General features: G+C 42.0%; 1 protein-coding gene across 4 annotated transcripts in view; it reads left to right on the top strand.

The window, feature by feature from the left end:
• Positions 1-22,425, top strand: part of LOC137420853 (uncharacterized) — a 65,888-nt gene extending 43,463 nt beyond the window's left edge. For all 4 annotated transcript variants that reach the window (XM_068106304.2, XM_078772238.1, XM_068106306.2 and 1 more), the window contains exons 5-10: positions 6,630-6,735; positions 10,281-10,325; positions 10,627-10,747; positions 11,806-11,972; positions 15,423-15,774; positions 21,109-22,425. In XM_068106304.2, coding sequence (XP_067962405.2) covers positions 6,630-6,735; positions 10,281-10,325; positions 10,627-10,747; positions 11,806-11,972; positions 15,423-15,774; positions 21,109-21,321 — 1,004 coding nt within the window. In that variant the 3' untranslated portion in view covers positions 21,322-22,425. The remainder of the gene's footprint in view (positions 1-6,629; positions 6,736-10,280; positions 10,326-10,626; positions 10,748-11,805; positions 11,973-15,422; positions 15,775-21,108) is intronic.
• Positions 22,426-22,915: the final 490 nt, after the last annotated feature.

Here is a 22,915-nt window from a genome sequence, read left to right as displayed (position 1 = left end):
GACACATGAAAGCCCGCTTGGAGTTTGCAAAAAAAAACACCTAAAGGACTCTCAGACTGTGAGAAACAAGATTCTGTGGTCTGATGAAACCAAGATTGAACTGTTTGGCTTCCGTCTGAACTGTGATGCTGAGTGATGTGTTCTGAGGAGGAACCAAGTAATGCTCTAGAAAAGTTCATATAAAGGGGCGCCAATTTGATTCATACACCGGCATGAGAAGTAAATGTATTTTATTTGCCAGATGTAGGGTGCCCCTTTGTATGAACTTTTCTAGAGCATTACTTTTTTTTCTTTTTCTTTTTTCTATATAAGATCGAGGCTTGTGTAAGAGCTCCTAACTTAATGTTCTAACATTAATCACAAAAAAACAAACGGACACAAAACATAAGATAAAGGGAGCGGGAGACAAGATGGTGGGAGAGAGGGAAGCACACAAGTACAACAGCAGATTGTGACTTGGTTGCCCGGGTGGGCAACCTTGTTATCGTGCATTGAACATTCATATTGACAATATTGAATATGTATATACAAATTAATGCTTTGATGTACAAAATGACTTGGATCATTATTAAAAGTTAACAGTAATGTGGTTGTTATGCATGACAAGGATAGTAATCTGAAAGGCAGTGTGTATGTGCATTAATTGTGTACACTTGCAAAACCAAAACAAGTTACAATTACTGAGTAGAATAGCGGTTGTGCTAAATGACAAGAATTGTTGTGACTAGCATACAAGACCTGTCACCTCGCTGACGGGAACACCAATCTTCGCATAATTGCTAAAAAGAATGGTGTTAATGGGAAAAATAAATTAGGCGGTGTATAGATACTGGCCTAGTTATACATTCAGGGAGCGAGGAGGTGGAGAGTGTTAATGGGATATTCCTCACAGCCATTTTTAGATGCTGAATTGAGAATAATCCTTACTATAAATCACGGACCGGTGTTTGTTTGTGTTTGTTTGTTTGTCCTGCTACTCCTACAATTCTGGCCTGATTACATCCAGACTTGCTACATATACTACCAGTCAAAAGTTTTAGAACACCTCAATCTTTCTAGTTTTTATTGCAATTTACGCAGTTTAATGTCTCAATGTACTCTGAAATTAAGCATAAAGCAAATAAACAATTGGAAATAGAAAAGAAATCATAGAATCATTTTGTTTAACAAAATTTAATTTAAAATTTTGACTCAGAAAAGTAGCCACCTTTTGCAGATATATCCACCGAACACACTCGTGGCATTCTTTCTAGAATGGTAATCAAATATTGTTCGGCAAGTTCTTCCCAACACTGTTGCAGAAGTTCCCACAAATGTGTTGCACTTGTAGGTTGCTTTGCTTTCACCCTTCTGTCCAGTTCATCGAAAACTAGCTCGATGGGGTTTACGTCTGGACATTGTGCTGGCCATTCCATGATTTGAAGTCTACTGTCTTGTTTTCCTCGAAGGTAGATTTGACATCGCCTGGAGGTGTGTTTAGGGTCATTATCTTGCTGTAGGATGACTAGGCATATACCAGAGGGTATTACATGGTGCTACAAAATGCTGTGGTAGCCCTTTTGATTCAGGGTGCCAGTCACTCTGTACAAGTCGCCGAATCTGGATCCAGCAAAAGAGCCCCAGACCATCACACTTCCTCCTCCATGTTTGACAGTTGGTGTCACACACTGAGGAACCATCCTTTCGCCTACTCAATGGCGTACAAAAACCCTGCGTGATGAACCAAAGATTTCAAATTTTGATTCATCGGTCCATAAGACTTTGTTCCAGTCTTCAGTAGTCCACTGGCGGTGCTTCATGGCCCAGGCAAGCCTCTTTTTCTTATGTTGCCATCTTAGCAATGGCTTTCTTACTGCCACTCGACCTGTCAAACCTGCAGCTCGAAGTCTTCTCTTCACAGTTGAAACTGAGACTTGCTTACTTCGACCAGTGTTACACTGTGCTTGAAGCTGTTGTCCTGTGAGCCACCTATCACGCAAGCTGTTGACTCTCAGAAACTTGTCTTCTGATTCTGTTGTGGCTTTGGGTCTGCCAGACCTCTTCCTGTCCGAGTTTCCTCCAGTTTCCAAGTGCCTTTTGATGGTGTAGGAAACTGTACTCACTGACACCTTGGTTTTCTTTGCAATTTCTCTAAAGGAAACACCTTCTTTTTTTTTCTTTTTTTTTGTATACTGAATCGAGGCTCGTGAAAGAGCTAACATTTATTTCACAAACAAATCAACCAGACAAACAAAATATATAAAAAGAGGGAGCGGAAGACAAGATGGGGAGAGAAGGCGAAGCACACAAACACAACATTTGAGAGCAGGGAGAAGTGTGGGAGGGAGAGGGCTTGGGGGGAGGAGGCATGGGAAGGGGAGAGGTATAAAACACAAGGGGACCAAAGACTTCCAGGACAGAAGTTGGTATTTCAAAAAAAAAAAATGTAGGATTTTGGGTGAAATTAGCGGGGGTAGAAAAGATCAAGGTTTTGGATGGTGGAAGATAAGAGATGGTGGTGAACAGCTGTTTTAAAGACGGAGGGTGGAGTGGGATTGAAGAGAGTGAGGGAGTTTGTTCCAGAGGCGGGAGAAAATAGGAATGAAGGAGTGAAGGTGAGCAGAAAGTCTTGATTTTGGCAGTTTAACCATAAGAGGGTTGTAGGCAGATCTTGTGCGACCTGTAGGAATATTTGGGGGACAGAGCCCAGAGAGAGCTGGGGGGGGGGGGGGCAAGGCCAGAGAGGAGTCGGTAGAAGACGGAAAGACCACCAACCTGCCTGCGGTGAGTGAGTGAAAGGCCCTTGGAGTTAGCTTCATCGCGGGAGATTCCAATGATTCTGAATTTCTGAATTTCTGAATTCTGAAATCTGAAATCTGAATTCTGAAATCTGAAATTCTGAAATGATTCTGAATTCTGAAAGTGGAGGTCATTCCAATGACCTCCACTTTTAAGGGTTATAATGGTCTGCCTGTCTTCCTTTGTTAATTGCCTTTCTTTTCAGGTTATTCACTGGACTTGAATTGCTTAAATTTCAATAAAAACTGGAAAAATTGAGGTGTTCCAAAACTTTTGACCGGTAGTGTATGATCAGCACGACTCCAATTAATGTATCGGGGTGTATTGTCTTTGCCGGTGGTTTTGTGGGAGGATGGGGAGGGGATCGTAAATTCTCTATGTAAATGTGCATCGTGTAGCGCCGCCTTCAAGTGGGAGAGGGTATTACAAGTCCTCACGCTTTACAGTGTAGTATTTCTGTCTCTACATTTTCCAGGGCAGTGAGGTGTTTTCAATTATAAGCAGTAGGCATGTTTTTGCTTCATGCATGTAATCTGGATTATTTATTTATTTATGTTTGGGAGCGATTGAGGGAGCTGTTAGTTGCCTATTCACCACCCAAATAAAGGTATGTGTCAGAAGAATGTGCTGCACACTGATCTCTACAACCACTGGATAGCGCATCGCCCACTGAACGTAACACACACAACTGACGCTGCCGCACACACAGGTCGGCCATCTTAACCACTCGCATCGTGTGCGGACGCATCAGGAGTCGGGGAGTGAACAACAAGTAATTTGTATGCAATTCCCAACTAAGCTCGCTACTTTCCTTCAGATCTGGACTTTATATCAAATCCCTTATACTATAGTTTCAAATTGTATTCTTGTAATAGAGGCCTACATCAACATCAACTTGTTTATAAATCATCAAAAAAATGTCCCCCACTACACCAAGTCCCAATCATTTGCTTCCTTCTTCAAAACAAAACGATGCTATTAATGTTGCAGCATTTTGCAGACGAGATCAGTAATGGCGTCCACTAACAGTTCTTATTGAATGGTAATTTGTTTTCTTTGCTGAATAAAAGTAATTTTAAAAAGGTAATTACTTTCTAGTGATTTATTTCCATTCTTATTTCTTGTCAGAAGTAAACTCTTTTCAGTAGTAAATGGGGGGGAGGGGGGGGGGGGCATGAAGGAATCTTAAAAATCATTTAAGGAATACATGTACTGTTATGGCAATGCAAGGCAATATGTAAGGCAAAAAGTACAGTTGTGGCAATGAAAGGCAATTTGTAATTGATCGTCCTTTGGCAACGTTGGTATTTAAAGGAGTATAATTGTACTGGTACAATGAGCTATCAACTGAGGCTATTCTCATTACAGCGACTTGCCACAGGGGGACTCAAGTTGCATTTAATATGCCTACATTTGCTGTGGGTCTTTGACTTGCAAGCTTTTGGTTTGCATTGACAAAGTCAATAGATGTAGTGATTTAGATAAAATATCTAAAAAGTTATCCTGTACGTCCATCCGTGGTAATAGGATGCGGGTAGTTTCCTTGTTCATGAAAGCTGCTAATAGTTCGAACTACTCATGCCTAAATAAGATGAGCTTTGACAATTGTTTGCGTAGTCTAGACTCTAGATCTAGTCACATTGTCATTTGTGTAAAACTGTAATCAGATCTAGATCTGATTACAGTTTTACACCGTAATTTTGTGCATTTTTTTTTTACAGATTTTTGTTCTTCACTGACAATTAAGCAATAATTCATACTTAGCTCCACGCAAATCTGTGGTTTTGCAAGCTATTTGTTTTAAAGTAGCCTCACTAAAAGTTAGATTGTAATGTAAATCTAAAATATAGAACTTTTTTACACAGCAACTAACAAGGGAATCTACACATGGGTCTGTACAAACATCGAACTCGTTCATGTGTTGCACGCTATTAACTCTAAACAGTCTCATTTACAGTAACTTTATTATACTTACAGATGAAATGTTGGAGTGCAACCCTTGAACTGCCTATTTGTACAGTTGGCCGCAGCACGTGAAGGCGTCTTGAGTCCATTTATAGTAATAACGAATCAAAATTATATATGTATTGGCAGGAGTGTTAACGCGAGCTTTCTTGGAGAATCAATGCGAGTGGTTAAGATGGCGGCGTTTGGCGTCAGATCGATCAGCCAATGCGCGATCCAGTGGTTGTAGAGATCAGTGGTGCTGCATGCTAAGAATAAGGTTGCCCATCGGGCAGGTACTTTCCTAGTATAGCACAACACACTAAGAGGAGGATCAAAATCTAAAACATTTCCCGCCCTCCCCTTCCCACTCTCTTCTTTCTTTTGATCAAACTATCTGGGGTACGTATTAGCCACGGGCCATGCCAGGAAACAAATTCTGAGGTCTCCTCATCTCTGCGTGCTCTCTGATTCGTCGCATCTCGAGCAATCTTTCCAACTCGGGCTCTGTTTCCTCAGCATAGCTGCGGTGGCTAATCTATGGGGCAAGAAAAAAAAAGGATTCCTGGGAGATCCTGCCCTCTGTGCGGGGATAACCAGCGTCACAAGTTGGCGTTTAAAGTTCTGCCGTGTGTGCTGCATCAAAAACCTTCCTGGGAGTTTCCTGAATCCACCGTCATTGGTTTCATTGAAAATGGTTAATCCGTTCTCAAGTTGTAGCAAGACAAACGGACCGACCGACATGGCTCCTTTTATAGTCTATAGATTTTTGTTCATATGTGTGACCCAATTCATGTTTTCAGTGAAAAGAATCGTATTTATTCTTGTTAATATTAATTTGTATACAAAATACATACATGCATGAATGAATGAATGAATGAATGAATGAATGAATGATCGTTTTAAGGCCATTTTCCCCGCTAGAGCGGGGGTTAGCCTTGCGGGCCCCATGACAATCATGGTTCCCTGTTTGAGGCAATGTTTTTATGGCCGGATGCCCTTCCTGACGCCAACCCATAGTCGCCTCTTATGATGCGCAGGGACTCATCCATCATTGACATCATGGTCATTCATGACAGCATGACAGAAGGACATTCATGCATCAACATGAATATTTCAAATAATTTTGCAGCAAAAGAAAAATTGTGAACCGAGGTGACCATTTTGCACAATGTGGTTATGTGGCATGCTACGAGTATATACTGCATATTGTACAAGTTTATTTGCTGATGCAAGTACATTTTCAGGAACATTCTATTATGGTGGAGGGGGGGGGGGGGGGGGTGAGTAATTAATGAGATTCAACCTGTGCCAAACAAAATTTCATTTCATCTCGATCGATCATTTTCAACATCCGAAGTAACGATGAGTCAGAAAAGGCTCTCAATTTGGTTTTGCACCTGCTAAATGATAAGGTGTTGAAGCAGAACATTGAGAGGAGAGTGTTCTTGCTGATAGCTGAAGGAGAGAGTGTTCCAATACTTCTGCTAAAATGTGGGGACTGAACATAAAAAGTGCTATTGCTCTTCGATGATAAAACATATATGCATATAAATACCAAGAAATAAGAGCTGACCTTCTGTACTCTTACCTCATATTCATATTTGATCTCGTATCCAATTTTTTTGAGTATATAGCAATAATAACAAATTTGACTTAACTATTCCAATACTTATCAAGGGCACTGTATACTTAGCACATCATTCTTTTCACCTTCCCTGTTAACCTCTGAAGAAGAATGGTAGGATGATCCACCCACATTCTTTGATAATGGCAATAAATATGATTATTTTTTTTCCATTATTTCTTGGGCAAGAAGTGCATCATAACAAGTGCATAGCTCTTGATGAACTTAACTGTGTCAATGGTCACCATTTTGCTATCTTAGATTCAACATTGTTTCACAGTTCGTACAGCTCTCCTGGCCCTAATTGGTTTCATGGCAACCCGAGGAGAAGGCGCCCTTGGTTCCCTGGATTACCCTCCATCAGAACAGCTCTTGCTGGCATCACGGTAACTGTGCAACTCACATTGTCTTCCTTAAATCTCTATCTGCACATCATTAGTGTGAGTGTGTCCTATTGTACCAACCTCCCTCCCCCACCCTTTCCGTAATACTGGGGGTCCATTAGAATTTTAAAATGTGAGACAAAAAGAAAAATCGGATATTTGAATCCATAGGTTATGTTTTCACCCCTGTCTAATTTGTCTGTCTGTGAGCAGGATATCTCAAAAAGTTGTGGATGGATTTGGATGAAATTTGGTGGATAGGTTGGGTGTGTGACAAGGACGAAATGATGAGATTTTGGTAAAGATCCGGATCAGGATCCGAGAATTTTAAAGTGATTCTTTACCATTGAGGGATAAGGCCAAAATATGATATATATATATATATATATATATATATATATATATATATATATATATATATATATATATATATATATATATATATATATGTATAGCACGATATTTCAAAAAGTTACGGACAGATTTGGACGAAATTTGGTGGATGAGTTTGGAATGTGACAAGAACGAGCTAATTAGACTTTGGTTCATATCTGGGTGCAATCCGGCCTATCGGTGAGCTACAAACCGTAACTGTTTAGCCTCGCGGAGGTATGCGCTCTACCGAGTGTCGTTCTCGTTAATTTCCGGTTTGAGTGTTTTCACATATTTCTGTATTTTATCTATTTTTGACATGTTGACTATGCTTGTCCTGTCCTACTGCAGACCATTCTCCATCGATTTTATCCATGAGCCGAAATATTTAAAGGGGAACCCAAACGCAATATTTTTTTCTGAAAACCATTGAAAATCATCACGGTATAATTTGAAGGGGAAAAAAACTTGAAATCTTTTTGATAATCAGAAAGTGTCAAAAAAGCCCTAATGTGTCGATTTTCGATTTCACCAATAACATCACATTTGTAACCCACCTTGATCTTAATGGCAGTTTACATAGATAAACAGTGCATGTCGTGCTCGGATTCCGATACCGATTTCACCCTCATTAGCAACTTTGAAGGTTGTCAGTGTATTGAAACTGATCATTGGGATTTTGAAGACACAATTGGCGACAAAATTAGTTAAGGAAACGCATTCGGGGGAATTATGGAGCCTTATTGTTTCGAGCCTTAAGCGAGGGATTCAGACAACCATGGTGACAAAGGAGGTGTTTGTCATGTAGATGAAAACGCCGGTTGCATGTTCACTACAGATTGGTAGGTTTTGTTTATCCGTTCAATTGATGGTTTATCAGAAATTTTGTATTCATTGATAAATCAATTATACTACACCAGAATGAATATTACACGACACAGCACAGACACGGCATGGACATGTCTCAGCACAGATGCAGCATGGACACGACGCATCATGGACATGACAGTAGGCCAACACAGGTGTTCGGTTCACTGCTCAAATCACCTGTGTACATGTGCTGGTAGCGAGGTAGAGATGGTGTTAGTTTTGAGCAAAGACAATTTCTTCTGTTTAATCTTGGCCACGTCCTCTCTCAATTGTTGGGGATAACCACGAGATCTAGCCATCTCTGCTGTTTCATAACGGTGCTCTGTAAAATGTTCTGAGCACAAAAGCGAACATTTTGTAAGCCCGATCCATACTCGAGTATTTCGGACAAACCTCGTCCAATTTCTGGAAACCCTCAGATCTTTCGGCTATTGGTGTAGCATGAAAACATCTCGGTATGTGTTACTACAACCACCGAGGACACATCGACCCAGCATATTTGTGGAAAATCGAAAATTATTCACCGTTTGAGCTAAATCTAATGCAATGTAACTCGTAGACAGTATGGATATGGTGGTCGACCTCTTTGAGTGATGCACATCTATTTGTGAAGAAGAAGATTTCGGCTTTTAATTGCAAAATTACAAACTTTATAACTCGCAAATCGGAAAAAGACACATTATATCCATTTTGTCAGTTATTGAAGGAGAGATTACCGTCGAGGTGGTCTGAGCATTTGTGTTCCCTTTAAAGTTATTTATTATGAACATCATTTGCCAATTAACTTTGTAGCTCCTTTGTAGCTTAATTTATTTAATTTAACTCCTTTGTAGCTTAATTTCCATTTTTATTAAGTGGCCTCCATTCTTCCTTCTTTGCTGCTGAGGTATAATTGCAACAAGCATATACCACCTTATTTCAGAATGATAAAGCCAAGAGGAAATTGAAATAAAAATGATAAATAAAGCAATAAATAAGTTTTATGAGTGTTGTATTCGTAAATCGTGTCAAGACATAAACCGGAGGTTGTTTATTTCCACTCCATAGCACAGTACATGCGGAAGCAAAGAACGAGACGAAAATGACAAATAATCCCTGCTTGACCTCTTATGTCACAGAGTAACCCATGAATATAACTCTAGTTGGGTCTATACTCAGTTCCACATCATACCTCCCTTTCACCAGATTACTCTTGACATCACAGGTCATTGTAAGATGGAGTATCGCTTCACAGATCTAGTCTATGTGACCTTTTTCTTGACCTCCCACTACTTCTCGGTGGTGGGGTAACATCCCCATTTACATTCGTAGGTTGACCATTGTCTTGGTCAACATAAGCAGGAGGATAATACATGCATAGGAAATGTCGGTTCCTCCACATAACTTGACCAGAAGCAGTTTTGATGAGGTAATCATGCCTGGTTGACGGATTGTTGATGTTGTCTCTTTGGCCTCATCTGCTGCTGTCTGCCACTCAGGTGCAAATGCACAGCGATCACCAGGTACAGCAGTGTGTATAGGTTTACAAAATACAATTTTGGCAGGGGAACGGCCACCAACATGTGGAGTATTATGCTCTCCAGCAGTCCTGGAAAGGACATGGTCAGTTTTACCATTTTTGGTCGTCTTGGTAGTTGACATTTTAATAGTTTTCACGGCCATCTCTGCATGTCCGTTTGATCTCGGCCAATATGGTGATGATGGGTGATGGATTATACCCCAACAGTCAAGAAATTTGGCAACTTCCCGTGAAGAGAATTGTGGACCATCATCAGTGCACAATCTCATAGGAACGCTGAGGTCTATGAAGCTGCTACAGGCAAAACTATGTGGGCTCAGTATAGGACGAGACCGTCGTCCACCAAAAGATTGTTGTGAATACTTTAGAATTCCTTAACACGAGGGTCAATGGCTCATTTGTTGGAGGGGAAACCATCAGAGACAGTTTACACGAGAAGGCTATAGGTGACGTTGTTGCAAGCAACGTCCCATAGCTTCTTGAGGATGGAATCTCGAAAGGGGTCCCCAGACGGACGATCATCAATTTGTCATGTCATCCTCGATTTTTCAGCCACAAGATCTGTCGTTACCTGGTTCCGTAGCTCCGGCAATGGATCAGTATCTGGGTTGACATCCAGTAACCATACTGAATGCATGTTTGTACCGGTTATCTGCTTCTCACACAAACCAATGTAGGTCTTGTAATTGCTGATAAGTTAAACATGTTGTCTGCACACTGTTGCACACGTACATTGTCTTGACGTTGACTCACCACGTCTGTAAAGGATTGTGTGGATTGTTCCCAGGCACTGCATCGAGGCACCGTCTGCACCGGTACCTCTCATCACCAGGTATGTCGTCCAGATTATTCATGTCGATATCCAGCAGCTTCAGATGAGTAGGGCCAATAACGGTGACTTCCACTCCAGTATCCGGCAGAAAAGTCACTTGTCCATGTGGGTCGTCATCATAATTTGAGACGTCGATCTGAATAAGCGGTGTGCTGTCCAGGTTAACCTGAGTGGTACCTGCTACCAGCACCACATGACAAATCGCTGATTTGGACATTTTTGTCCCTGTTGCTCTGTTTTCGACACACTTTTCCAAAATGTTCAAAAATACCGCATTTCTGACACTGCTTGCCTTTTGCAGGGCACTTGGTCACGTCGGAGTGTGGATTGCCACCACACCTGTCACAATGATTGCTGTCGCGTGTCGGTCGATACGCCGCTGGCCTGCCGAAACGGGGTGCTGTCTTGGCGACAGATGTCAGGTTAGTTCTGCATGTTCCAGAAACCATCATGTCAACCTTTTTACCTGCTTCCTCTTGCCGGAATAAAAGGATTTCTGCTTTGAGATTGAGTTCCGGCTTTGCAGGCAGTTTCTGTCGGACGTCTGGATCGCGAATCCTGGTGATAATCCAAATGACGAAATGGCGATTGACCATCATCTTGTCAAGGTCCCAGTTCGCTGCGATTTCTCGAAGTGCACATAGGAATGAGTCAAAAGTCTCACCTTCCTCCTGCTTGCACTCGTAAAACTTCACCAGATCATGAATCCAATAACGCTTTACCAGCAAGTATGGCTGGATGGCGGTGATCACTTCATCAACCATAGTGTCACCAGTAAATTCCATAGCATTCTTCAACACCTATCTCATTTGGGTGCTCAAACAGTTCCTGAGGGTAGCGAGTTGCTCTTATACTTCCATGTCTGTCGGGCGAATGACGATTGCTTAGTCATTCCATTGCTCCCTCAAGTATTTGAACTCTCTCAATGAAATGTTTTCATTGAGCACGGGTGGATGAGGTATTAAGCTCTTAGACGATGGTCGAGGCGGTTGAAGACGTGAAGGCAATGCCTCACAACAGACGTATATCTTCATCATGGCGTTGCTGTTGTGCTGCTACCTCGTCGGTGAATGCTGCCACGTCTGAGGAGAAACCAGCCTGCTCGGGGTTCGACATCCCGACCGTTGTCGATTGCTGACTAGTTGTTTTTTTTGTTATTCTGGTCTATGCTGCACCTTGGTTGTTCAAGAAAGAACAAAGCTGCCTACTCCATGTTATGTTCGTAACTTCTGGCAAGACACATAAACCGGAGGTCATTTATTTCCAGTCCATAGCACGGTACATGCGGAAGCAGAGAGTGAAACGAAAAAGAAGAATCCCAGCTTCACCCCTTACGTCAGAGTAGTCCATGATTCTAATCATAGTTGGATCTATACTCAGTTTCACATCACAATAGTCAGTTCCACATCACAATGAGAATGATTTTTTTTAAATCAGATAATGATGGTTTCCATTATGTATATTTTCTTCCTCGCTGCAGGCAGGTTCGGTGACCTTGAAGATTTGTACATCGCTCCTTTCGTATTCCATCTCCAGGCGCGGCATGATGTTATCGCAAGGCGCTGAAGGTGGCCCGGCGATGACACGCACTGAAAGGAAATACTCCGTTTTCACTCCGTTTGCTTGTTACCCTCGCCAGAGAAGAGGGTATTGCATTTGAGTTTGTTTGTCTGTTCGTTTGCCCGCACAAAATAAATATGATTTTCTCTGCAACCGTTGGTCCGATTGACAGGAAATTTTCACCATAGGTGCAACTCCACTTTTAGAATTTTTTAATTACAATTATGACATCAAACGTCACGTGGTATAGCCGCCACCTTGGAAAAACTATGCACCTCTATATCTCTGAAAGTGCTGCATAGAAAAAATTGAGACATGGCTCATTGTAAAGAACTCCCCATGGGGAATAAAATATGTTGATGATGACGTTATTGGTCACGTGGTTCGGCTGCCATATTTGTTTTAACACGAAAGCCTTAAACACTGAAAAAAACGTCCTGGCGAGGGTCTGCAATCTCTGATTGCTCTTTCTTGTTTTCCTTCTTGTTTGTTTTCTTTGTTGTTACTTGCCAGAATAGATTCCGGCAAGTATGTTGGTTGGTTGGTTGGTTTGTCTGTCTGTCTGTTTGTGTGCAGTACTCTCGTCTACATCGTTGCACATAGCATCCCCATACTTTACACACATATTTGCCTTGCCCTGGAATAGACTGTGCCCAATTTTTAACTCTCTAGGCCCAAGGTCAAGCTCAAGGTCACCCAAAACGTGAAAATCGTTTTTTGCTAACTAGCAATGGTACCCGCCCTATGGGCGGGGCTTCAATTGGGAGGCCCAAATACAAAGGCAAAATATCAGAAATTGAAGGCTTTTTTATTTTAAACGATTTATATAAACATCCGTTAAATCATATCACACGCAAATCATCAAAATCTAAACAGTATCTTTAGAATTTCAATAATAGTCTTACAGCCGCCATGTTGGTGCTCGCCGTCGCTGCGATGCGAAGCGAAAGACGCCTCAGAGCTGTCACATACTCCCGATATGTGTTTCCTTCATTGTAAAAACTACAAAGTCAACTGTTAAAAGGACTTTGAGCCGAGCTTTGAGCCGTTAAAAGGACGATTAAGTCTTAATCTAAACCTCTCATTGGTTTATAGTGGATACTGATTGTAATGGTAGGCGTGACATCCAATAAGCGACACGCCCAATTCTTGGGCTCGATATTTTGCACTCCTAATGATAATGTTGTATTTCCAGGGTACAATGTTTACAGCTTATCATTCGCAATAATTGATGACCTGGAGTTATAAGCAATGTATTCAAGCCAAAAGCTTTCCCCCCCCCTAACATTGAGGGTGCCCTTCACATGAAATCACTGAATGTCCCTTTAAATTTACTGGTGATATTGTAATATCAAAATACACATTCAGTGTCCTAAAAATTGATATTTTGATACCAATTTTTGCTATCCATGACTTATATAACCCGGGAAATGTGTTTTTAATTACTGGATGGCGGCCATTTTGGATTTTTTGGTTTTACACGAATACGCGTAAAAATTCGCGAGGGCTCCTCGGCTAATATTGATTAATAGGTCATTAGGAGTGTTCATGCCAAATTTGGTGATTTTGTCCACCGTGTAATGGTAATTTTGCTAAGCCACCCTACTACTTTAAACAAAATCGAATCCGCTTTTTCTTGTCACCTACCCAACTCATCCACCAAGTTTTGTCATAACCCAACCATAACTCTTTGATGTATATCCTGCTATATATTGTTTTTTGTCCCATCTCTCAATGGTAAAGAATCACATACAAAAATATAAGCCTGGTGTTTGCTAAACGGTTAGAGTGGCTGGCTTGAGATCAAGCACCTGTCTTCCATTGAAATAACACCAGGTGGGTTGACTCAGCCTGTCATCCTAAAGTGTACCAGATTATTGGTACCAGGCACAGCCAGGTATCTTTCGCACAGTCACATTTCCAGAAATGATGCCGGTCGATGACGCCGGTCGAACCAGCAACCATATGCTGCATATTAAACAGCAACTTAAAAAAAAAAATTCTCATATCTGGATTTTGATCTTCACCAAAATGTAATCAATTCGTCCTTGTCACGCACCCAATCTGTCCACAAAGTTTCATCAGAATTCGTCCATAACTTTGAGATATCCTGCTCACAGACAAACAGACAGACGGGGGTAAAAACATAACCTTCACCCACCTTTGGTGACGAAGGTAACAGGGATCAATATATGACTTTAAAGTAGTGACAGTGGGAGTACATCAAATTCACACTGATAATACAAAAGATTGGAGAGGTTGTTCAAGCCAGGGATTTGCAAGTGCCTAACAAACAATGTGTTGAATGAGGGATGCAACCACTTCACACTTTCTTTCCTGATGCTCTTTGGAGTTGAAGGGACATTTTGTCAGATAAACGTCAAAACCATGTGCCATTTAAACATTATCATTTCATCAGCATGTGGTACTCCTGATGCATTCAAAATTAATTATTTTGCATTTGAGTTTCCTTGTTTATTTTTTAGCTCAACTGAACTTTAGTCTGGTGAACTTATGCGATCGAGCAGTGTCTGCAGGTAAGTCAGTGAGTCGCTCTGTAAACCCTTCAGTCATTATCACTTGAACCAAACACATGATTTTGATGAAACTTGGCCACAAGGTTCATATCTGATGCTACTTGTGATGATATTCGCATGATCTTCTTGGTCTTCCATGAATTTATCACCAAAAAAATCCTTTTGCTACACTTCACTGATGGCTTATTCACACTATCAGTGAGAAATTATCCATTTTTGTCGAAGTTAAACAGGCATCCTGATTTGACACCACAAGTGTTGCATTATGGAGCATATACCATCCCTTGAATGTTAAAGCTGGCTGCCTAGCTTTAAAAAAAAAATTGTGAATGTTAAATTTTTCATACAATGTGAATGCCTTTTGAACAACATTAAGCTTTTTAAAGCTTTTATTCTGAGGCCTTCTCCAAATTTAACATTTGTGCCTTCTGGTCTCCATTCATATCCTAGTTCTGAAAGTTTGTGCCGTTGATTTGTGGCAGGTGAACCCAACATGTTGTAGGTGCAACTGCATTATCTAAATTCCTCCACACCAAGCTCGAGAGTCTCTTATTTCAGACTTATTCTCAGGCCATTGTGCATTTTAAGGGATTTGCATCATCCAGGTGAAAAACTCGAAGAAAAAAGCAATCTAGCACAGCTCTTGGTCATGGACCTCCATAGATGATGGCCTTTTTCTTTTTCAGAATGCAGTAGCTGTCACAGCTGAATGCAAATTTAAGGTGGTAACTAGCCAATCTCTTCCATAAAGATCTCATTGCCATCTTAAAAGAGTTCAACCATGATTTCCCTCTCTCCCATACCCCCTCCCCCTCACCCTGCACCACCACCCAAGTGCTACAGTTGGTTATCCACTGGCACATCACTCCATTTCCAACACTGTCTTGTTTTGTTTAACTTGTTTTGTGAAGGTTGAAAGTTTCTGCAACATTGTAGAGTTGCATTTTTCATTTTGTCATGTTTATGTCATGATCTGTAAATGTAATGTGTTGTTTTCCAGCTCGAGAGAAACTTGCTGTGATGTCTGTGGAGCAAGGATGGACAGAGTCCTACTGGAGCACACACCTGTAAATGTGAAAACTGTTACCACAGCAAGACGTACGGTGGAAACCACCAGCCGCACACAAACTACTGATACAATGACACCAATCGCCCGAACAACAGCCATGGAAAAAATCGAAACAAACACGATGGAAACATTTTCTACAGTGGCAGTCACTTCGGCAACAAATAACCTAGTCTGTGCTGCCCCAGATACAACTAACACAGAAACAACAATTGCATCAACGGCAACTGAAGGAACAGCCATGGGTAAAACGGACGTGAAGTCGTCAGTTCTGCGAGTTGGACAAGTAAGTTCATTGTTGTCATTACGATGGCAAAGCCTTATAATTTCAGGCAAATTGAGATGTAATTTTTTTTTTGTATATGTTTTGTAGTGGAGGGTTGTGGAAGAGCTGGTACTCGTCCACTGAACGGATTACGGTGCAACAGGACATAAGGAACAGTTGAGGGAGGGGGGAAACACCACCAGCAGAGTTGAAGTTTAAGATAGAGGCAGACATGGCCAAACAATGTGTTTTTTGTTTTTTTTAGATCCTCTGGAACGTAGTTCCACGGAGGCCCCCAACAAAAAATATATAACAAGAAAAAATTTCATTCCTTCGAAATGCCAACAGGATTAGAACAGCACTGGGCATCGCTGGGTACCCATTACCCCTGCTGGTATGAAATAACATGAGCATCTCTCACTAGGATTACAAGCATGATAAGCATGAAGATTACAAGCATGAAGCTAATACAATGGCGCGTCATCCGTCCGTCAGCCTTGGCGTTAGCTCTCTTTTGTGCTATAAGCCGTACTATCTCCAAGCAAACCCGATAGTGTTGTTGATAGACAGGATTGTCCAGCTCCGAACACTGCAAGGAGAGGGAAGAGAGACTGCGCTTCTGGAGCAAGCGTGACACTGGGAAAGCTAGGCGTGGCAGGTTGGGTGGAGACGGGCCGTCGCTTGGCAGCTCTGCAGACTTCCACAACCTACCAGTGTCTCGGTTTTTGCTACATGGGCCTGATGCCACGTCCCCTTTATTACCTCGGGCCTCCATGTCTGGTGATGCACAGTGCCCCTTCCATATCGCTCTCTATTGGTCGATGGCCTGGTCCAGGGTCGGGGATTTCCCACCAAGCTAAGGGCTGGTAGCCTAGTTGGACACTCGTAAAGCACATTTAGCATAAAGAACTAAAGTAAGGATGTCAAATAAATGTCAAATGGGATGTAGTTATTTATTTATTTATTTATTTTTACACACACTGGGATAGGTGTGACATTTAAAGCTATGCGAATTAGCGATGCATATTTAAAATAATGTTTAATGACTTGACACTCATTCTAAACACTTATGGGAATAACTACGCTATATCAAGCATGTATTACCCCCGAATGAACCATATCCGCAACAATATATATTGTTACGGGTTAGCTCTCCGGGTCATAAGTGGCCTCTCTTAGTCCTGCTTCCTGACCTTTGACCCTGAAGCTGTCGAGAAGCAGCTAACTCTGAAGCACGATGGGTTTCTAAGCAACCACAGGCGCCGTCTGAAACAACTAAATCTTGCGTTACCTTCCTGGTGGTTTAGTTATCCCAGATGGGGAACCGTACTCCCGACGCCCCACCTTCATTAGGTATGGCCGAGCAGAACCATAAGTGGGACGTCGGCTAGTCTAGCATAGTGAATCAGGTGGGTACAACCTTAAGTCTACTTATTACACTTTGTCTAAATAGCGGAGGAAAGATGATTAAGCAGGTTTGGAAAATTTATAATGTTTTAACAAAGACACGTATCACAAATAAAAGTCTTAACCCCTAGAACGTAAAATAGCCCCTTAAATATTTGGCTTTAACACTAAAACACCGACAGGCGCACCTCATTCAACCGGGAAATTAGATGAGAGAGAGGATAGAGTGAAGAAGAAGCCAGGCATATTGGTGACCCCTTTCATGCCTGCATGTAAACTGGCGGGCCCATGTGGGTCACAACGTGACTGGGAGGGAAGAGTAGGGGAAAGAGGATAGTGGTGTAGCGTGTCGGGAGAGATGCTTATGTAGGCAATGTGTGCACGAGAGGAAATTGTGAGGGTTCGTGTCAGTAACCTGTTCCAATTTTTATTTTTATTTTTAGCTGCGACGAGCAGCTCTATGAGAGGACCGCGTTGTTGTTCTTGTTTTTGTGGTGCCTTTTTGAATGGCGCATGCGCATACACTCGGACGTGCGTTGGTATGAGGTAAGAACATCGCGGACTAAAATCGTGATTTGTTTGAAGAAACCAGAATAAATTTAGCAACAAAGACAACATGAATGTTTTCATATCACTCTCGTTTCACAGAACTTGACACAAATTAGGTGTAATTATTGAATAGCGCATGCGCATACACTCGGACGTGCGTTGGTATAAGGTAAGAACATCGCGGACTAAAATCGCGATTTGTTTGAAGAAACCAGAATAAATTTAGCTGAAAGACAAAAAGACGCTAGTGTATGTGTATAATTTAACGACTGGTCGAATTTGGTAGCGCATATTGCAACGGATATCCTCATGATTCTACACGTCGCAGCTGGTGACCACACTGTGGTCCTTTTTCTCTTGTTTTGTATACAAGATCGAGGCTCGTGTAAGAGCTAACATTAATCACAAAAAAAACAAACGGACACATAAAACATATAATGAAGGGAGCGGGAGACAAGATGGGGAGAGAGGGGGAAGCACACAAGTACAACAGTGGAGAATAGGGACATCGGGAATTCTGTGGAGGGGGAGGAGGCGGGGGAAGGGGAGGGGAGAGGTATAAAACACATGGACACTGCTAGGACCTCAAGGAAAGAAGTCGGTATTTCAAAAAAGTGGATCTGGGGTGAAATTAATGGGGGTAGAAAAGATCAAGGTTTTGGATGGGGGAAGATAAGAGATGGTGGTGAACTGCTGTTTTAAAGACCTGGAGGGAGGAGTGGGATTGAAGAGAGTGAGGGAGTTTGTTCCAGAGGCTGGAGTAAAGAGGAATGAAAGAGTGAAGGTGAGCAGAGAGTCTTGATTTTGGCAGTTTCACCAGAAGAGGGTTGCTGGCAGATCTTGTGCGACCTGTAGGAATATTTGGGGGACAGAGTACAGACAGAGCTGGGGGAGCTAAGCCGGAGAGGAGTCTGTAGACAGAAAGACCACCAACCTACCTGCAGTAAGTGTGTGAAAGGCCCTAGGAGTTAGCTTCATCACGGGAGATTACAATGATGCTGAAAGCTTTGGTTTCAACAGCGTGAAGCCGAGCTAGGTGTGAGGCAGGAGCACCAGCCCAGCGGGGAGAGCAGTATTCTATTGAGCTGCAGATGAAAGCCTTGTATGTCGTGAGGAGCTCAGGTGTGCCAAGGAAGGACTTCACACGACGGAGGATGCCCAGCCGGTGACTGGCTTTGGAGGCCAGCTTGGAAATGTGGTTTTCCAAGGAAAGGGCATGGCAGATATTGAGACCCAAAAGCTTGAGTGACAGAACTTCTTGGAGAGCATTGTTGAGAAAGTAGATGGGAGGGTTGTCCAGTCGGTCTTTTTGGAGCGACATAGTAAGAGTGTGAGATTTGGCAGGATTGAAAAACATGTTCCACTTGTTTGACAAGTCTGTGATTTTGTCAACGTCTGCAGAGAGTGAGGTGGCTGCAGTCTGCCGATCTAAGGGATGAGGTATGCAGCGGCATAGAGTGGAGTAATTTGATGATAACTGGAGTATAGATTAATAATAGTATTCATATTTGATGATAACTGGAGTATGGAGCTACTTAGGACGTTATCCATTCCTTATTTGGGGTTGTTACTCATCCATCGTTGTCCACTCCTTTCATCTGCATGGCCTGTCATTTTTTGTGAACTTTTTTATTTTCTGAATATAACTTTTGTATTTTGAGCACGATCTATATTTCCCACGAGTCACAATTTTGTCTGAATATCAAAATTCCCCAACACTGAGAGTGCGAGTGGCAAATTTAATTGGTCAAATTATTGTTCTCTTCCTCTTACCTTTATAAGTGGTGAGGTCCAAGTGCCAAGCTCCTGCTTTGTCCACGATACTCCTCCACTTCCCTCAGCCAACTCTCTCCACTCTTCAACCACTGACATCCCTCGTCACACAATCCTCCCATCTCAACCACGATCTACCTCTTTTCCTCTTTCCTTGCTCCCTCAACCTATCCGCTCTCTTTGCCATTCTCTCTTCCCTCATTTTCACCAAATGTCCAGCCCATCTCAGCCGGCATTTCACCAATGTCCCCATCAACCTCTTCTGCACACCAATCTGCTCCCTCAGTTAATCTCCTTCTATCCACCCTCTTCAATCCTGCAATCCTCCTGACCCAGTTGTTCTCGCAAACCTGCAGCCTCTGTTGTTGTCTCTCTGTTTGTGCCACCGTCTCGACACCGTAAGGGTAGGCTGGCATTACTCACGTCAGAATTTTTCCTTTCAATCTCTGTGAAATCTTTCTGTCTGTCATTACACCCTCCACCCTCCTCCACGCATTTGCATCCACCTGAATCCTCCTCCGCATCTCTGCCTCTGGCTTACCGTCCCTGGTGGGTGTTTTCCCCAGATACTCAAACCTATTAACTTGTCTGATCTCCTTTCCCTCTAACGTGATATTCATTTAATTTCTCTGCTGCCCAACCCACATCACCTCCGTCTTCTCCATGCTCATCATCAGCCCATGTCTCTCAAATGCCTTCTTCCACTCCCTCAGTACTTCCTGCATCTCCCACCCACTGTCCACCACAGCAAACATAGCATCCGCATACAATATCCTCTCCAGAATATCCTTCATGTTTACCTTCCTGCTTACCAGCTCCATCACCATGACAAACAGAAGTGAGCTGAGAGCGCTTCCCTGCCTCAACCGATGATAAACATCATACTATAAATTCAAGAAGTGTTTGTTTAGTTTTCACTTACATGCACTGCTGAACCGCTAGATGGAATGAGTTGAAAACTGGTGGTTGTACTCGGGGTGTGAACGGGAGGGTTTTATGTGGTAAAACGGGAAGGTTTGTTTTATTAAGTCCTGTGAGTTTATGGTGGGGGGGGGGGGGGGGGGGGGGAGACTTCAATTCTCTCTACATGGAGACCTCCCGGTAGGAGTTAGGGTTACAGGTTACACTAAAAAAAAAAAAAAAAAATACACCAATTCTGGGGGAATTATCCTGTCTGTAAGGACTTCACTAGTGTGTAGAATTGTTAAATTACTTGTGTATCCTCCTCTTTCTCGGTTACCGCGAGCATACGAGCTCGCTTAATTAGACAGGCAGGCAGATTTCCTAACCATTTTTGGGGTGAACCTTGCATAAAGGAGTCACGGATATGGAAAGTGCTAATTTATTATAAAAAGGGTTATGCTGGGTAGTTTGCCGTTGCCTTCCCAGCAGTAGTCGGTGCAGGAATTTGTAATTTGTTTAGGGTGCTCGCGATAGCTCACCTACTCTTCGTGAAGGACACCATGGGATCTTTAACATCCACCAACTAATACCTAGCTTAGAGGGAAGTGTGCATACCTGTAGGCTCTCCTGTCAGCCCATTATTGAGTACATTGTGGTTATCATACATGTTGGTTCTTTTGAAATTTGTTGTATTTAATCTTTGCACTGATTGTTCTTTTACAGGAAAATATCCTTCCAGAGTTGCATCACAGAGGCACTATTCATCCTGCCTCATCTCGTTCTTCCTCGCATTCCTCTTCTACATCTCAGGCTGTATATACTCGTGCCAACCTTTGCTCCTCCTCGCACATACTTTCAGCTGTACTTGTGATTGTAATAGCCATTGCTCTTGCCTTCCTCATCCTTCGACGACTTTCTCGTGAAACAGGATTTTAGTGTTTGTGCCATTCTTTTGACGTCGTAGAATCTTTGCACTATAAGCTGGTAAATCGAATGATAACTTTACATTGATATTTAATGGGGCGAATACGTGTCTGACTAGGATTAATCTACAAATTTGGTGTGATGGTTACATAAATATATGTCTGGCTATGCCATTGATGCAGTCCATCTCACCCCTCCACCTTTTCACCACTCCTAATAGATAAGGGCAGTAACTTAGAATCTGGCCAATTGCCGGCACATAAGGCCCTACTATTCTTGTTGAAAGGTGCTGTGGGATGCAAACAGATGGGAAGGTGGCTTAATGCCTCGGCCGAGGGAATGCCTAGCTCTGAAGAAAACGCCCGAATGCAAAGCACCAAGGTGGTGGTTTGTTGTCGGGTTTGGAATCTATTCCAAATGAGACAGTTCAAAGGCGAGTACCTTAACTCTGAGCTATAGTGTCGGCCTCGGTCATTTAGTAATTCCAACCAATGCGTACGCTTATGCTCTGATTATAAACATTGAGTTTTATTTGCATTATTAACAATTTTCCATGTAATTACTCTATCAGCCATTTTGCGTTGCTTTAGTCTTCGAATTGTCTATGACTACAGGTGGTTGATTTTGGTTTACTAATCTGTAAGCAAAATCCATTTTGGGTTTTGTTTATAATTTATCGCCCGAACAGCTGCTTTTCTTGTACTGTGTTGTCAGAAATCTTAAACAGTTGAGGATAATTGTTATGAGATGTTAATCAAAGAGTAAAATGTATGTTGGAATGTATATGTTTACATTTTGAGTACAATTGGATGTAAAATTATATACTGTAATTATATTTGTCCCACACTTTCAGAACCTTGCTTTTATTTTATTTTCCTGCAATTTTCTGACCACTGATCTCATGTCCTAGTCTCAAAAGACTAATGTGTCCAGTCTGGTGGGTTATCCATGACTGGTTGTTGTTATTTAAGCTTTTGGGTTCACACGACCAATGGGTAACTGTCCTTTTGATGGTCTGCTACAGACAATTTTTGTGTTCCTTGTTCTCCTCGCTGCTTGTCTTGCTTTTCTAATTTGTAATCTCCTATATTTTATTAAATTTGTGTTGAAAAGACATTGGGAAAGTTTGGTTTTTGCTTAATGACAATTTTTAAACTTTGTCATTTAATTTTTTCTTTTTACTTTTAAATTTCAAATTTTGTCGTATAGAGATCTATGTATTACGTCTGAAAACATGACAATGTTTGACCACACCTGTACGCAGTAGTCCAATAAATAAAGGGAGCGGGAGACAGGGGGAGAGAGAGGAAAGCATACAAGCACAAAACAGTAGAGAACAGGGACATCAGTAGATCTGTGGAAGGAAGAGGACCTGTGGGGGAATGGGGGGAAGGAGCGAGGGAAGGGGTACACAGTATAAAGCAAATTACCACTACTAGGAATTTCAGGAAAGAAGTTGGACATTGAAAGAGGTGGATTTGGGGTGAAATTAGTGGGGGTAGAAAAGATCAAGGTTTTGGATGGGGGAAGATAAGAGATGGTGGTGAATAGCTGTTTTAAAGACCTGGAGGGAGGAGTGGGATTGAAGAGAGTGAGGAAGTTTGTT

This window comes from Myxine glutinosa, chromosome 2, assembly GCF_964187855.1.
Source record: "Myxine glutinosa chromosome 2, kmMyxGlut1.1, whole genome shotgun sequence".
Taxonomy (NCBI): domain Eukaryota; kingdom Metazoa; phylum Chordata; class Myxini; order Myxiniformes; family Myxinidae; genus Myxine; species Myxine glutinosa.
Note: the sequence above shows the minus strand (reverse complement) of the source record. Positions and strands in the feature narration are given on the sequence as shown.